The sequence below is a fragment of the Macaca fascicularis genome, chromosome 7 (assembly GCF_037993035.2).
Source record: "Macaca fascicularis isolate 582-1 chromosome 7, T2T-MFA8v1.1".
NCBI classification, from domain to species: Eukaryota; Metazoa; Chordata; class Mammalia; order Primates; family Cercopithecidae; genus Macaca; species Macaca fascicularis.
In genome coordinates this window covers 50,231,445-50,248,572 of record NC_088381.1, presented here as the reverse complement: position 1 = coordinate 50,248,572, position 17,128 = coordinate 50,231,445, and the positions used below count along the sequence as shown (strand labels likewise).

General features: G+C 53.1%; 1 protein-coding gene across 1 annotated transcript in view; it reads left to right on the top strand.

Moving 5' to 3' along the window:
• HCN4 (hyperpolarization activated cyclic nucleotide gated potassium channel 4) overlaps nt 1–10,170 on the top strand; it is a 49,173-nt gene extending 39,003 nt beyond the window's left edge. The window contains exons 4-8 of the mRNA XM_045395706.3: nt 366–584; nt 4,615–4,761; nt 4,864–5,104; nt 5,807–5,971; nt 6,113–10,170. Of these exons, the coding sequence (XP_045251641.1) occupies nt 366–584; nt 4,615–4,761; nt 4,864–5,104; nt 5,807–5,971; nt 6,113–7,581 (2,241 nt within the window). The 3' untranslated portion in view covers nt 7,582–10,170. The remainder of the gene's footprint in view (nt 1–365; nt 585–4,614; nt 4,762–4,863; nt 5,105–5,806; nt 5,972–6,112) is intronic.
• The last annotated feature ends 6,958 nt before the right edge of the window (nt 10,171–17,128 follow it).

The following is a 17,128-nucleotide window of genomic DNA, read 5'->3' as shown; positions in this document are numbered from 1 at the left end:
TTTTAGCCAGGGAAGGACAGCAGGGTGGCTCAGCCTGGGGCCTTTGCCACCCAGCCAGGAGGCTCCAAGCTGCCCCATGGGGGCTGGGCCATGCTGGCTCCCGTACCTTTACTGGCGCTTCCAGGTCTGATCCCTGCCTCCATGGCAAGAGGAAGGCGCAAGAGGGGGACTCGCTGGCAGCACAGGCTGCCTCTGTGGGCCTCCTGCCCCTCACCCAAGGCTTTCGGCCAACAGCAAGGTTGGGGAGCCCTGGGCCCAGCCACTGAGAAAGTTAGGTTGAGGTGAGGAGGTGGCAGGGACTTTTCTTGCTAGTGAGAAGGGCCTTCCCTCTCATCCATTGCCCCCACCCATCCGTCTGTCCACAGAACAACTCCTGGGGGAAGCAGTACTCCTACGCGCTCTTCAAGGCCATGAGCCACATGCTGTGCATCGGCTACGGACGGCAGGCACCCGTGGGCATGTCCGACGTCTGGCTCACCATGCTCAGCATGATCGTGGGCGCCACCTGCTACGCCATGTTCATTGGCCACGCCACTGCCCTCATCCAGTCCCTGGACTCCTCCCGGCGTCAGTACCAGGAAAAGGTAGGTCCACCCAGGGAGGACCTGCACGTTGGTCCCTCCCAAGAGGGAGCACAGGCCACCAGCCAGTGGGGCCCCAGCAGGAACCGCCCTGTTCCCACCCCCTGGGATCGGGACTCCCAGTGTGAGGGAAGAGCAGGAGGAGGGGGACACCTCTGAGATGTGAAGAGTTTCAGCTCCCTGGCCTGGCACCTCCAAATGTCTTTTTATCTGTGCCCACCTTCCCCATCTCCGGTGTCACTGGGGCCTGTGGCTCCTGGCTGAGGCCTTGTGCCCTCCGTGCTGCTCCGGTAGGCATTTGACAGTCACCACGCCCTTCCTGGCCACTCAGTCGTTCTGCAGGACCACACTCTCGAGGTGTTCCTCCTGCCCCTCTGGCCACTCCCCCGTCCCCCTTTGCTGGCTTCTCTTCCCAGTCACTGCCACTGGAGTCCCCAGCGGCTCAGGCCTCGCCCCTGACCCTCCCTGTGTCTGGGGCCCTGGTGCTACGGTTTCACCACCCAGGCCCGCAGGCTCTGCGCCCATCCTCGCGCAGTGGGGCCTGTACAGCATCAGCAACCCCAGCTCATCTCTCAGCTCCAGGTGGTTTATTTCATTCCTCTCTGGACACGTCACGCCCCTCTTGTCTGTAATGAGAAGTCCGCCCTGTCCTCTCTACTCCACCCTCTGCTCTTCCCAGACCCCAGGCCAGAGACTAGGAGCCATCCCTGACCTGTCTCTGTCATCAGTGCCTACCTCAAAGCCACAGCTCCTTCTCTGCATCCCAGCCACCCTCCGCCATCACCAGCTTCATCTCTCCCTGGGGTCTCAACAGTAGCCCCCTCACCATGGAGAATGAGTCCTGTGGCTTGGAGTCAGGCCCCCTGGGTCCTGCCCCAGCTTCTCTGCTGCCGAGCTCTGTTGGAGTGTGGGCCTGCGCCTCCGCGGCGTGGGGCCTCGTTTCCTCATCTGCAGGGCGGGGGTGGTACTGGGCGTCAGCCCGTGGGGGTTGCAAGTAAGCTCCCCTGTGTTTATCAGCTAGGGAAGTTCTGCCCTGGCTGCTTCCGCTGCACGCCTCACACAGCAGTTGGAGCGGCATCTAAAACGCATCAGCCGATCCTCTCCTTAAAACTCTTCAGGGACTTCACGTTGCTCTGAAGACATATATTCACTCCTAAGCATGTTTTCCCAGCCCGGCATTTGAGGGGCAAAACCAGGTCTCTGCCCTCGTGCTCAGCTCCTGCCCTGGGCCCTGCACCCTTTATTTCAGCCTGGCCAGATGTCTCTCCCCATGCCCGCTCCTGCCGTGGGGCCCAGACACAGGCTTTCACCCTCAACTATCCTCCCCGCTCTCCACCTGACACCCTCTCCGCATCCAACCTCACCTCTTGGAGAAGCCTTCTGTGACCCGGCCAGCTCCTCACCCGTCATGTGACCCCATGGCACCCTCTCCTCCTTCACCACACTCAGCACTCCGGTGATGATGTTATTAACTATAGGCAGCCATCTGTTTAACGTCCACCTTCCCTCTCCAGGCCACGGCTCCATGAGGGGAGGACCCAGTATGTCGTTCTCCATTTTATGCCCCATGCCTGGCATATAGTAGGGTCAGCATTTGTGGATTCATTGCCTACCTGCCTGCCCCAGGCACTGTCCTTTGGTGGCATGACTGACAGGCGGTGTGGAGGTCCAGGTCCCATGATGCCAAGAAGAGAGCTCAGGAGAGCCTGCAGAGCCGGGAGGGAAGGAGAGCTCACCCTGAGGAGGCAGAGGAAGGAGAAGGTGGAAGAGAATTCTAGGCCAGGCATCAGAATGAGCACGAGCATAGGTGTGGTGGCAGAGAAATTAGCCTGGCTAGAACACAGGGCCGTGGGTTAGAAGGGAGCAGACGGGAAGGGAGGTAAAAAAGGCATCGAACTAAAAAGATCAGGGCTTAGCCCAGGCCCAGGTGAGGGATTGTTCTGGAGCCAGCACCAGGGCCCAGCCTGTGACTGGGGTGGGGCTCAGCATGTGAGTGGGGTCAGGGCTCAGTGTGTGACCAAGGCTAGGGTTTAGTCTGGGGTCAGGATCAGGGATTAGAATAGAAAAAGTGTTTGGGGCCAGGTGTGGTGGCTCACACCTATAATCGCAGCACTTTGGGAGGCCGAGGCAGGCAGATCACCTGAGGTCAAGAGTCCATGACCAGCCTGGCCAACATGGTGAAACTTCATCTCTACTAAAAGTAAAAAAAAAAAAATAGCTAGGCGTGGCAGCACACACCTGTAGTCCCAGCTATTTAGGGAGGCTGAGGCAGGAGAATCGCTTGAACCCAGGAGGCAGAGGTTGCAGTGAGCCAAGATTGCGCCACTGCACTCCAGCCTGGGTGACAGAGGGAGACTCCGTCGCAAAAAAAAAAAAAAAAAAAAAAAAAAGAAAAGAAAAAGATAAAGCATCTGGGAGGCTGGGCATGATGGCTCATGCCTGTAATCCCAGCACTTTGAGAGGCTGAGGCAAGCTGATTTCTTGAGCCCAGGAGTTCAAGACCAGCCTGGGCAACATGGCAAAACCCTGTCTATACTAAAAATACAAAAATTAGCCAGGCTTGGTGGCGCGTGCCTATAGTGCCAGCTACTTAGGAGGCTGAGGTGGGAGAATCACTTGAGCCCAGGAGGTTGAGGCTGCAGTGAGCTGTGTTCACATCACTGCACTCCAGTCTAGGTGACACAGCAAGACCCTGTCTTAACAACAAAAAAACAATAAATAAAAAATAAATAAATAAAAATAAAAGAAAATGCATTAGAGTTTATTTTAGGGCCAGAGTCAAGGTGTCTGTGGCTTTTGATTTCAGACTTTTATTAAAATGTTTTTCCTTTGGCTCATATCTAAGTCTGCCCGATAAATTTCTCTTAGATGTCTTCCCTCCCCTGCATCCCCATGTCTGTCTCTCACCTGGACCACTTCAGCCTTTTAACTCCTGCCCCATGTCTAGACCCTGCCTCCCCACCCCTACCTGTTCTCTGGGGATCAGGGTAGGGATTCTCTAAAACACAGCTCCAAGTCTAACAGCTGCCTCCGCCCCTATAACCAGCCGGGAAGTCACTGTCCCCTGGGACTTTGCATCACGTGGAGCAATCAGAGGCCAGGGTGGCTGGACAAAGTTTAGGAAATGTCATTTCTCAGCCCTCATTTGCCTGTGGGTATTTCTGTGCAGCAGTTCTGTGTCCCCACCTCTTGGGAGCACGCATAGATGCAAACAGGCTGCCCCATTTCTGATTGCTGCTGGGGTTATAGGGACTCCCTCTGCTTCCCATCCGGGAGGAGTCTGTGTTGTTGCCTAATCAATACCTCCCATCCCTCGTTCTGCTCTTGAGAGTCCCACTGTCCACCCACAATCTACGATGGTGGGAGCAACGTCCACTGCTCTCAGCAAGGGTGGGCAGGATCATTTCTTATTTGAGCCCCAGGGTCTGAGGCTCACAAATCTTTTGTACCCGAGCCTCTATTTGCAGGTTGCCTCAAATTAGTCTACCCTGCTTTTCCCTTGCCTGGAGTTGCTCTCAATGAAATGACCCGGGGTCTCAGCTGAGGCCGCGTTTGGATTCATAGTGTAGAGCAGCCAGGCATCCTTGCTTCTGCCTCTGAGCGTTCTGAGCCGTTGCAGCCTCGCCTCCTGACTGTGCCAGTTGTCACTGCTAGGAGGAAACAGCTTCTTTCCCCACAGTCGGTGAGGCCTCCCTGTCCCCAGTGTAAACATTCCAAGGAAACGTGATGGACCTCCCTGGCGATACAGTTGGTGTCCTGTCACTGGGCTTTGGACATTCCCTGCTGCCCCCACCCACCTCCTTAGTATTAAACACAGGACCAGATGCTGGTGGGGCCGCCTCCTCCATGCCAAGCAGCTGGGAGCCCAGGCAGTTGTTGGAAGCACAGTGAGGTCATTTCAACACTGTAGAGCTCAGATCTCAAGGAACCAAGTTTAGCCAAGAATTCCCCCAGGGTGGGTGCCCGGATGTGGTGCCTGCTGAGGCGGTGGGGCTGGCTGCACGGAGATGACGCCCCCTTCTCCCGGCCTCAGTATAAGCAGGTGGAGCAGTACATGTCCTTCCACAAGCTCCCGCCCGACACCCGGCAGCGCATCCACGACTACTACGAGCACCGCTACCAGGGCAAGATGTTCGACGAGGAGAGCATTCTGGGCGAGCTGAGCGAGCCCCTGCGGGAGGTGAGCTGTGCAGCGGCCCAGCGGGGAGGGGAGCCAGGCCTTCCTGGCAGCCAGCTCCCCTCACCTCCTCCTTCCTGTGTCCCAATCCACCCTGTCCGGCAGGAGATCATCAACTTTAACTGCCGGAAGCTGGTGGCCTCCATGCCACTGTTTGCCAACGCGGACCCCAACTTCGTGACGTCCATGCTGACCAAGCTGCGTTTCGAGGTCTTCCAGCCCGGGGACTACATCATCCGGGAAGGCACCATCGGCAAGAAGATGTACTTCATCCAGCACGGCGTGGTCAGCGTGCTCACCAAGGGCAACAAGGAGACCAAGCTGGCCGACGGCTCCTACTTTGGAGGTGAGGCAGCCCCGGGCCCTGGGAGACAGGACAGCTGCTCCCAGGGGATGGGCTGGGGAGACACTAAGGGGACACAGGCAGTGAGCACCCTTCGTGGCCACAGCCTGGAGGGAAGTGTTTGTGAGCCCAGGTTAGGGGTGTCTTAGTCAGTCTGGGCCTCTTGTAACAAAAGTGCCACAGACTGGGTGGCTTGTAAACCACAGGAATGTATGTCTCATGGTTCTGGAGGCTGACCATCTGAGCTGAGGGGACCAGCATGGTTGGGGCTAGTGAGGGCCCTCTTCTGGGCTGCACTGCTGACTTCACGCCGTGTCCTCACGTGGCAGAAGGAGGATGAGCCAGCTCCCTGGCCGCCTCCTAAAAGGGCACTAATTCCATCCACGAGGGCTCCACCCTCATGATCTAATTAGCTCCCTAGGCCCCACCTCCAAATACCATCATGCTGGAATTAGGGGTTCAACATATAAATTTGGTGGGAGGACATTCAGTCCAGAGCAGAGGGTATGTCCCAAAGATGGGAAAGACTGTCCAGCCCCCATTTGGTGGGGAAGAGGCATCCAGTGTGGCCACAGTCTGGGGACAGGGCCTTGTGAGCCTACCAAGGTTTCTGTGCCAGGTAGTCAGGGCCAAGGTCAGGGTGGGCAGTCCCCGTGGCTTGGGCAGGCTGTGCATGCCTCACCCTGAGTCCTGATGCTCTGGCAGAGATCTGCCTGCTGACACGGGGCCGGCGCACAGCTAGCGTGAGGGCCGACACCTACTGCCGCCTCTACTCGCTGAGCGTGGACAACTTCAATGAGGTGCTGGAGGAGTACCCCATGATGCGAAGGGCCTTTGAGACTGTGGCGCTGGACCGCCTGGACCGCATCGGTGAGGGGGATGGGCCACAGGAGGGGCAGGCGGGGGGGCGGGAGGGGCAGGAGGGCAGGGCTTCTCTATGCCTAAGCTGGGTCTGCACCTGATCTCCTTCCCCGCTCTGTCCTGAGTGCTTGCTCTTGTTCCGTGGCCCAGGCAAGAAGAACTCCATCCTCCTCCACAAAGTCCAGCACGACCTCAACTCGGGCGTCTTCAACTACCAGGAGAACGAGATCATCCAGCAGATTGTGCAGCATGACCGGGAGATGGCACACTGCGCACACCGCGTCCAGGCCGCCGCCTCTGCCACCCCAACCCCCACGCCTGTCATCTGGACCCCGCTGATCCAGGCACCACTGCAGGCTGCCGCGGCCACCACTTCTGTGGCCATAGCCCTCACCCACCACCCTCGCCTGCCTGCTGCCATCTTCCGCCCTCCCCCAGGATCTGGGCTGGGCAACCTCGGCGCCGGGCAGACGCCAAGGCACCTGAAACGGCTGCAGTCCCTGATCCCTTCTGCGCTGGGCTCCGCCTCGCCCGCCAGCAGCCCATCCCAGGTAGACACGCCGTCTTCATCCTCCTTCCACATCCAACAGCTGGCTGGATTCTCTGCCCCCGCCGGACTGAGCCCACTCCTGCCCTCATCCAGCTCCTCCCCACCCCCCGGGGCCTGCGGCTCCCCCTCGGCTCCCATACCATCAGCTGGCACAGCCGCCACCACCACAGCCGGGTTTGGCCACTTCCACAAGGCACTGGGCGGCTCCCTGTCCTCCTCCGACTCTCCCCTGCTCACCCCGCTGCAGCCAGGCGCCCGCTCCCCGCAGGCTGCCCAGCCACCTCCGGCACCACCCGGGGCCCGGGGAGGCCTGGGACTCCCGGAGCACTTCTTGCCACCCCCACCCTCATCCAGATCCCCATCATCTAGCCCTGGGCAGCTGGGCCAGCCTCCCGGGGAGTTGTCCCTAGGTCTGGCTGCTGGCCCACCGAGCACGCCAGAGACACCCCCACGGCAGCCTGAGCCGCCATCCCTTGTGGCAGGGGCCTCTGGGGGGGCTTCCCCTGTAGGCTTTACTCCCCGAGGAGGTCTCAGCCCCCCCGGCCACAGCCCAGGCCCCCCAAGAACCTTCCCAAGTGCCCCACCCCGGGCCTCTGGCTCCCACGGATCCTTGCTTCTGCCACCTGCATCCAGCCCCCCACCACCCCAGGTCCCCCAGCGCCGGGGCACGCCCCCCCTCACCCCCGGCCGCCTCACCCAGGACCTCAAGCTCATCTCTGCATCTCAGCCAGCCCTGCCTCAGGATGGGGCACAGACTCTCCGCAGAGCCTCCCCGCACTCCTCAGGGGAGTCCATGGCTGCCTTCCCGCTCTTCCCCAGGGCTGGGGGTGGCAGCGGGGGCAGTGGGAGCAGCGGGGGCCTTGGTCCCCCTGGGAGGCCCTATGGTGCCATCCCCGGCCAGCACGTCACTCTGCCTCGGAAGACATCCTCAGGTTCTTTGCCACCCCCTCTGTCTTTGTTTGGGGCAAGAGCCACCTCTTCTGGGGGGCCCCCTCTGACTGCTGGACCCCAGAGGGAACCTGGGGCCAGGCCTGAGCCAGTGCGCTCCAAACTGCCGTCCAATCTATGAGCTGGGCCCTTCCCTCTTCTTTCTTCTTTTCTCTCCGTTCCTTCTTCCTTCAGGTTTAACTGTGATTAGGAGATATACCAATAACAGTAATAATTATTTAAAAAACCACACACACCAGAAAATCAAAAGACAGCAGAAAATAACCAGGTATTCTTAGAGCTATAGATTTTTGGTCACTTGCTTTTATAGACTATTTTAATACTCAGCACTAGAGGGAGGGAGGGGGAGGGAGGAGGGAGCAGGCAGGTCCCAAATGCAAAAGCCAGAGAAAGGCAGATGGGGTCTCGGGTCTGGGCAGGGGTCGGGGTGGCCAGTGTTGGGGGTTCTTAGAGCAGATGTGTCATTGTGTTCATTTAGAGAAACAGCTGCCATCAGCCCCTTAGCTGTAAGTTGGAGCTCCACTCTGCCCCCAGGAAGGGGCTGCCCCGGGGCGTGCCCTGGGGGGCCTCAGATGCCTGCGACCTTGGGAGAAAAGGGCCAGGGCCCTGAGGGCCTAGCATTTTTTTTCTACTGTAAACGTAGCAAGATCTGTATATGAATATATGTATATGTATGTAAGATGTGTATATGTATAGCTATGTAGCGCTCTGTAGAGCCATGTAGATAGCCACTCGTGCGCACACGTGTGTGGTCTAGTTTATTCCCATGTTGCCAGGATGCCCAGGTCACCTTACACCCAGCAACCCACCTTGGCCCGCAGGCCGTGCACTGCATGGTCTGGGGATGTTCTCTCTCCAGTCCTCAGGGAAGAGGACCCCAGGACTTCGCAGCAGGCCCCCTCTCTCGTCTCAGATCCAGTCCCAGCCTGACCTCTCACCACACGGAAGTGGAAGACTCCTTTCCTAGGGCCTCAGGCACACCCCGCCACCCCTGGAGCCATCAGTTTGCCCATCTGTACAGCGGGAGGTGAGGGGAACTTCTGTGTATTGAGTCTGCTCTGTGGCAAGCACTGCTTTCGCACTTTACACACGTTCACTCCCTCAGTTTCACAAAGACCATGGGGTGGCCACTTTCATTCTCCCCATTTAGCAGATGAAGAAACAGTTCTGGGTAATTTCTCCACCATCATGTAACTCGGAATGGCAGAGTGGGGACTGATTTGAGGTTCAAATTCACGCCTGCTTGAGGCCCAAGTCTGTGTTCCTTCCATCAGAAAACTGTTGAGGGGGGCTGAGGTAGATGGTCCCCAAGCGTGGTGCAGAAGGAAGACACCAGATTTTGGCAGCAGTCAGGCCTGGGTTTGAATCCCAGCCCTGCCACTTCTTACCTGTATGATCTTGGGCAAGTTCTCTGACTTTTCTGTCACCTCATTTGTAAAATGGGAATCATTATGGTACCGCCTCACAAGGACCTATGAGGACCAGATGAGAAAAATCTATATGTGAAATGCCCAGCCCAGCGCCTGGCACATACCATGGTAGGTGCTCAATAAATCACATTTCTTCTGCCCCTCATATGCCCAGCCTATTGCTCCAGCAAACTATGTGAGAGCCCAGGGAGCTTTGGCTGAGGGCTCCAAGACTTAAAATCTCAGGACTCAGGAGGTGGCTGGGCCTCCCTAAGGGCCCAAGGAAGGTGTGTGGCCAGAGGTGGGTGGGAGCCAGGCCTTGAGATGTGGGAAGACTTCAACAGGGAGAGGGAGGGAATGGTGGGTGGGATGGAGTATATAGCGGGGAGATTCCTGAGGTGGAGTGGTGGATTAGGGCTTTGGGAGGGAATCCGCAGGCTGAGGGGTCAGAGGGATGGCCTTGGGTGATAGGCTAAGGGCTTGACTGGGCTTGGTCCTGGCAACTAGGAGCCATAAGCAAGTTCCAGATTGCAGGAACGAGAAAGCAGCTCAGATGCCTTTGGAGGCACCATCCTCCCTCCTCCCAGATGGGATCCTGCCAGAGGCAAAGCCAGGGGTCTGCCCCTGCCTATAGGGCCAGAGCAGGTATAGCTGCAATCCCCAAATAATGAGATGGGCTGGCCCCACATTATCCATCCAGAACATTCCATGCTTCAAGCCAGAATGTTGGCAAGATCGGGTTTTGCCTTGAGCTATCCTGGGATGTGGGAAAAACCGATTTCTCCATAGATGGGCTGCAGGGAGTGGGAGGCAGTATTCCAGGAGAGAAGTGGGTGAAGGTTCCTGGGATCTTAGGTAAAGACTAGATGCCGCCTGGTACTGGTCTGTACTGTGCTGGCTCAGGAGTTCTGAGAATTGGAAGGACTTAGCCTCAACCTGAGTTCTGCACGCACCCCTTCCCCTTAAGGAAGGCAGCTCTGAGAGGCAGCAGGACTTGATCCAAACCCACAGTCTTGTCCTGGAGGTAGCAGGGGTGAAGGTGGAGGGTCCAGGGCCGTGAGGAGGCTGCTTGCCATCAGAGCCTGGCCTGACCACCCTCTTCTCTACTTACACACACATGTATTTTATAACAGCCCTGACCCAACCTGGCCACTCTGCAGAGACTGGGACAGCCAGGTGCAGGCAGGGGGCCCTCCCACACCCAGTCACCTACAAGGAATTTTCAAATCTTCCACTTTTAAAACAGAAACCGGTAAATGCGCCGTATTGTATATTTTATTTAAATAAAAAAAATTCCAGCAGATGCTGCCTTCTTCTAGGGGCCAGGGATGGGGGTGGGGGTGAGGTCATTGGGGAATCCTGGAGTCCTGGGAACTGGGGTGTGGAAGGCAGGGGACATGGCCCAGAGGGCACATGTGGGCCCTTGTGTATGTGCAAACCTATCCCTGCAAGAGCATGGAGCTGTGTTCTGTGCATAGAGGTGTGCACGGGGGATGTGCAAGGCCTGGCTATAGACACAGGTGTGCAGGCGATTATGGACTGGTGAGAATCATTAAGGAGGAGGGTGAGAGTGAGTGGGCATGTGTCCTTTGCTAGTGGAGGGGAGAAACGCAGGAGTTGGGGAAGTGTGAGACCCTTGCCACTCCCTACTGCCGGGGCTGGCTGAGGAGGAGGAGGGTGGTGAATGTGCACCTGGGCTCCATCCAGCTAGATGCTGAAGAGGGGAATGCCAGCTTAGTGTGATCAGGTAAGCTCTCAGAAGTGGGAGGATGGCTGGAGACAGAAGGTGACTGGGCAAGGGGGAGGGCATCAGAGGGGTGACCGAGGGGTGGGGGCACAGCGCTGGGCTTCTCTGTGGGTTGGTGGGGGCTTGAGGGCAGAAGCAGCATCTGGGGCCTCTGGAAGGAGGCAGGGCACGGACTCCCCACTGCTGTGCCTGCTCGAGGGGCTAGGCCTGGTCCCCGGGTGGCCCCTTTCCCCACCCCTGTCTCTAGAAGGTTCCTCCAGGCCTTGGGACTTCGCGGGGTCAGGCAGAGGCCCCCTCCCGGGCCGGCGACGTGCGACTGGAAAACCAAGTCCCCGCGGCTCCCGCCGGCATAGGGAGTGCCGTGTCTCCCGCCCCAGGAGGGGAAAGTCCTCGGAAAAGGGCAGGAAACCCGGCAGCCGTTCCCCATCACCGCTTGCCAGGGGATGCTGTTTCCATGGCAACTGGCCGGGGAGTCCCGTTGCTAAGGAGGCGGCTCAGCGGGCCCCGGCGTCCCCATGACAACTGCCCCGTGCGGCCAGGCGGCGGTGCTTCCTTGGGGACCCCGGGGGCGGCAGAGGCAGGGCGCGGCCCTGGGCTGCGATCACCTCCCTGGAGTCTGAATGGCTCAGGCCTGGCCTCTGGGGCTGTGGGGAAGCAGTGGGGACAGGTCCCGCTGAGAGGAAGCCTGCGCGGGTGGGGCATTCGCTGCGGGGCCCTCAGTCACTGTCTCCTCTGTTCCCTGATGCGGGAAGGACACCTAGTAAGTACCTCCTGGGCGCTAGGCCCTGGGTCTTTCCTCTGCTGTCATCCGCCCAACCACCCCAGAGGTCAGAATTTCCCTCAGTTACAGTGAGCTAAAGGGAAAGGGGCTCAGAGAGGTAGGAATTCGCCAGCCCTGTCAGCTAGAAGGAAGGAGCAGGGCTGCACACCCAGGTGCCGGGGACTCAATCTGTCTCTTCTCACTAGAGCCCTGGTACAGGCAACAAAGGGTGCGCTGACTGTAGAGAATTTTTAAAAAGACGGTAAAAGTGACTAAATGTCAGTTTGCTTCCTCTGATCACCATGTACCAGCAATTCAGACAGTGTCAGTGAGAGAATGCTCCCTGCACAGGGGCAGACGGCTCCTCCACCCCCACCGCGAGCACCCGATGCGTCAGCCCCAAGGGACACCTGCTGTGCTCTTGCTGCTGGCGCTGTGGGAAGGCCTGAAGGCACCTTTTCTCCCTAGTGGGACTAAACCAGACTGGGGTTTTAAAGAGACAATTGAAGACAGGGCGCGGTGGCTCACGCTTGTCATCCCAGCACTTTGGGAGGCCGAGGCGGGCAGATCACGAGGTTAGGAGATCGAGACCATCCTGGCTAACACGTCTCTACTAAAAATACAAAAAAATTAGCCGGGCGTGGTGGTGGGCGCCTGGAGTCCCAGCTACTCGAGAGGCTGAGGCGGGAGAATGGCGTAAACCCGGGAGGCGGAGCTTGCAGTGAGTCGAGATCGCACCATTGCACTCCAAAAAAAAAAAAAAAAAAAAAAAAGACAATTGAAAGAGATGCATAAGAGCCCTGCCTGGACTCCACATCTCTTCCCAGCCGCTACTCCTCACTCTTCCCACCGGAGAGCTGTGTCCCCTCCCTGTCCTCATTTCCTCCTCCACCACATCCCTCTGACAATTTCTGATGAATTCACCTGCCCACATTGTGAAATCCAGGGCCTCCTTCCCAGCCCGTGTCCTGCTCTCCTCTTAGCAGGGTGTGACCTCCTCCACCAGGCGCTCCTCAGTGCATGGTACCCCATCCTCTGCTCACTGCTTCACTTTTCTCAAGCTCAGCCTCAGCTTGAAGGGCTCTTCTTTCTCCCAAAACGTTGGTGCTCCCTGGGCCTCTGGCCTTGGCTCCCGTCTACTCACTCCAGATTCACTTCCTGGGGTTAACCTCACCCAGGCCTGTGGCTTCCCCAGCCTGGAGGCAAAAGCTTCCCAGAGTTCCCCTACACCAGTTCAGGCCCCCGCATGCCCTGAGCCTCAGCCTGGGCTGCCGCTCCAGGGTCCCTCATTCTCTTCCGACCGACCACGGCCATTTTATTCTTTCTTGGGTTTGCAGCTTCCAGTGCACTACAAAGCATGCCTTCTCCTCCATCTGCCCCCCTTATTGATTTTCCTGCTTTAATTTTCTTTCTCTTGAGGATGGAATATTTCATACATACTGAAGAGATATATTATGTAAATCAGATATAAAAAATAATATCAACAGCCATGTCTCAATCACTCAGTTTAAGGAATGGAGCATAAGGAATACTTTGAAGGCATCTGTGCTGTTGCCCAAGTGTGTCCCTCTCCCTCCCTCCAAGGAAAACCTCTCACCTGAATTTTGTCATTACTTTTCATGATACTCTTTCTATAGAAATAAATAAGAATGTATTCAGTTGCACACCAAGGTGGGGAGTGGAGATTGGAAGTAGCTGACTTTGTGGCAAGAATTTTTATCAATAATATTGTCCAGAACTGATGATGTATGGTGACAATAAAAATCAGATTTTGGTCAGTTTTATTATTACTTTCTTTACAAGCAATGGGCCTTTTTATTACCTGCATTAGGGGTGGGCCATACTCACCATCTTCACACACCACTGAATATATTTGTAATTTGAAGACTTTGCGTAAATGGTATACTGCATGCATCTTTTTAATAATTTGGGTTTTCTTCATTCAGTACTGTAATTTTGAGATCCCACTGAAGAATGGATAATTCCTTTTCATTGCTGTATAGCATTCCAGTATATGAATAGCCCACCATTTACATGCGTGTTCTTCTGAAGACAGACATTTCAGTCAATTCTCATTCTTGTGATTAACAGCCTGCTGCTACAAATGTTCTTGTTTGTGGCTCCTGAAAAAGATGGGTAAGAGGATCTCTAGGCTCTATATCTAGGAGTGGAATAACTGACTCACAGAGTAAATTAATCTTCACTTTACAAGATAATGCCAAGCTGTTTTAAGTAGTTCTAACAATTTCCACTCCCACCTGCAGAGTATGAGAACTGCTCTTGCTTCACATTCCTGCCAATAATTGGAATCATCAGGCCTTCTTATTTTTCTCAATCTAGTCATATCTGATTGTGTTTTAATGTGCAAATCCCCAATTAACAGTAAGATTGGATGCTTGTTCGTATATTCATTTGCTGTGTTTCCTCTTCTGAGAAATATTTATTCACATATTTTGACCAATTTTCTGTTGCCTTTTTATTGATTTGTAGGAATTTCACACATCTTTTTGAAAAACTAAATCCTTTGTCCACTATATTTATTGCAAATATCTGTTTATGGTTTGTATTTTCGCTTAGTTTGGAGGGGTGTTTTTGATAAACAGAAGCTTTACACTTTAATGAGGTCAATTTTGGCTATATACATACATATACACACACACACACACACATATATATTTGTCTAGTACTTCCTTAGTGCCTTTTTTGCTTAAGAAACCTATCTTACCCTGATGTTATAAAGATATGTTCTATATTCTTTCTAGAACTGTGAAGTTTTGCCTTTCACAGTTAAGTCCTTACTCTACTTGACTTTGGTGTGGTGTGAAGGTGTAGTTCAATTTTTTTTTTTGTCCTATATGGATAACCAATTGTTCTTACATTGTTTCTTGAATGAGGCTTGATTAATATGCAATGCCATGTTACACCTCTATCACATCTGGGTCTGTGTCGAGGCTCTCTATTCTGTACTATTAGCTTATTTGTCTATCCTCATTCAAACAGTCAATTGTCTTAGTTACACTAGGGTTATAAAGTGTGTTGATATTGAGTAGAGTAAGTCCCTTCTTTTTTTTTTTTTTTTTTAGACGGGATCTTGCTCTTGTCACCCAGGCTGGAGTGCAATGGCATGATCTCAGCTCACTGCAACCTCCACCTCCCAGGTTTAAGCGATTCTCCTACCTCAGCCTCCCGAGTAGCTGGGATTACAGGTACCCACCACCATGCCTGGCTACTTTTTTTGTATTTTTAGTAGAGAAGGGGTTTCACCATGTTGACCAGACTGGTCTTGAGCTCCTGACCTCAGGTGATCCACCTGCCTCGGCCTCCAAAAGTACAGGGATTACAGGCATGAACCACCACGCCCGGCCCCCCAGCTTCTTCTTAAGGAATATCTTGGCTACTCCAGTCTCTGCGCTACGACAGACATTTTAGAATCTGTCGAGGCACATGAAGAGTCCAGTGGGCTTCTGATTGAAATTACATTGACATTGTTGTGGAAATGTGTATTCCCGTGGATGAACAGGGTATAACTGTTGCCACATTTAGGTCTTCTTTAATGTCTTTGTATTAATGAGCACAAACAGCCCCAACAGAAAAAGCCACAAATTTCAAGGTTTAAGACAATAAAGGTTTGTTCCAGATCAGGTAAAGTCCTGTGCAGCCCAGGCAGCATTTTCCTCTCTGATACCAACTTGAGCTGAATCCGCATCTCCAAGATCATTGTGGGAGGAGAAGAGACAACTAGATGAGATTCCTGCGTCTGACCGACGTCTCTCAGCAGTGAACATCACTTGCTCTTATATTCCATTATCACAAGGCCACAGCGTCACTGCAGAGGAGGCTGTGCTGTGTGGGAGATCATTTGCAATCTTTGCTGGGCATTAACTGTCCCTGCCAATTCTTTCAACACAGTCTTATCATTTTCTTCATGAAGGTTTTTGCATTTCATTACATTAATTCCTAGTACCTTATATTTTTGTTGTTAGTGCTAATTCTATTTTCTTTTCTTTCTTTCTTTTTTTTTTTTTTTTAGATGGAGTCTTACTCTGTTGCCCAGGCTGGAGGGGGCAGTGGTGTGATCTCAGCTCACTGCAACCTCTGCCTCCTGGGTTCCAGCGATTCTCCTGTCTCAGCCTCCCAAGTAGCTGGGACTACAGGTGTGTGCCACCATTGCCAGCTAATTTTTGCATTTTTTAGTAGAGATGGGGTTTCACCATATTGGTCAGGCTGGTCTCGAACTCCTGACCTCGTGATCCACCTGCCTCAGCCTCCCAAAGTGCTGGGATTACAGGCGTGAGCCACTGAGCCCAGCCTCTATTTTCTTTATTGAGGTATAACTTATATGTATCAAATTCACCAATTTTAAGCGCACAGCTCAATGATTTTGACAGACGGTACTACAACCACCTAAACAAGTAAGTTATATCACTCCCCAGATTCCTGCATGACTCTTTGCGGTCAATCCCCTCCTCCCACTCCTGAATCCTGCCAGTCTGCCTTCTGTCACTAAAGTTTTGACTTTTCTAGAATTTCATATAAGTATCATCATAAAGCATATGGTCTGTGTCTGATTTCTCTCCTTTAGCCTAATGTTTCTGATGGCTATGCCACAGTTGGTTTATTACTCACCCATTCATGAACATGGAATTGTTTCCAGTTTTGGGCTATTAAGAATAAAGCTCCTATGAACATTTATGGTCAATTCTTTATCTGGGCGTGGATTTTCTTTTTAAGTAATTATTTAAATTGACAAAGAAAAATTGTGTGAATTTATCATGTACCACATGTTTTGAAATATGTACACATTGTGGAATGACTACGTTGAAAATTAACCTGGCATACTTATCACATTACCTCACATACTTTTCAGTTTTTGTGGTGAAGACACTTAAAATCTACTTCTCTCATTTTCAAGATGGATGTACATTTTTGTTTATCTTAACACTCAAGGAATGGCAGGAATGGCATTGCTGGGCTATTTTTATATATATATATATATATATATATATATTTTTTTTTTTTTTTTCCTTTTTTTTGTGTTTCTTTGAGATGGAGTCTCACTCTGTTGCTCAGGCTGGAGTGCAGTGCCTTGATCTCGGCTCACTGGAGCCTCTGCTTTTAGTAGAGACAGGGTTTTGCTATGTTGGCCAGGCTGGTCTCAAACTCTTGACCTCAAGCGATCCACTTGCCTCAGCCTCCCAAAGTGCTGAAATTACAGGGGTGAGCCACCATGCCCGGCCCGATAAATATATTTTTAACTTTCTAAGAAACTTCACAAGATTCTTTTCCAAAGTTGGAATACCCTTTTGCATTTGTCCCCACAATCATATGAGAGTGTCAGTTATTTCACATTCACGCAAGACTTGATGTTGTCAGTCTTGATTTTTACCATTCAAGAGAGTGTATAATATTAACTCCTGGATTTAACTTGCATTTCCATGATGACTAAAGATACCAAGCATCTTTTCAGGTATTTACTTGCCAACTGTATATGTTCTTTGGTAAAGTGACTGTTCCAATATTTACTCATTTGTTTTTGCTGAGTCATTTGTTTTCTTATTATTGAATTGTAAGTAATATATTTAGGATATAAGTCCTTTATAAGATATACGTTTTGCGATTATTTTCTCCTAGTTTTTGGTTTGCCTTTTCAATTTTTAACCATGACTTTCAGAGAGTAAACATTTTTAATTTTGATGATATCCAACTTACCAAATTTTTCTTTCATGATTCATGCTTTTTGACAAAGGAATTA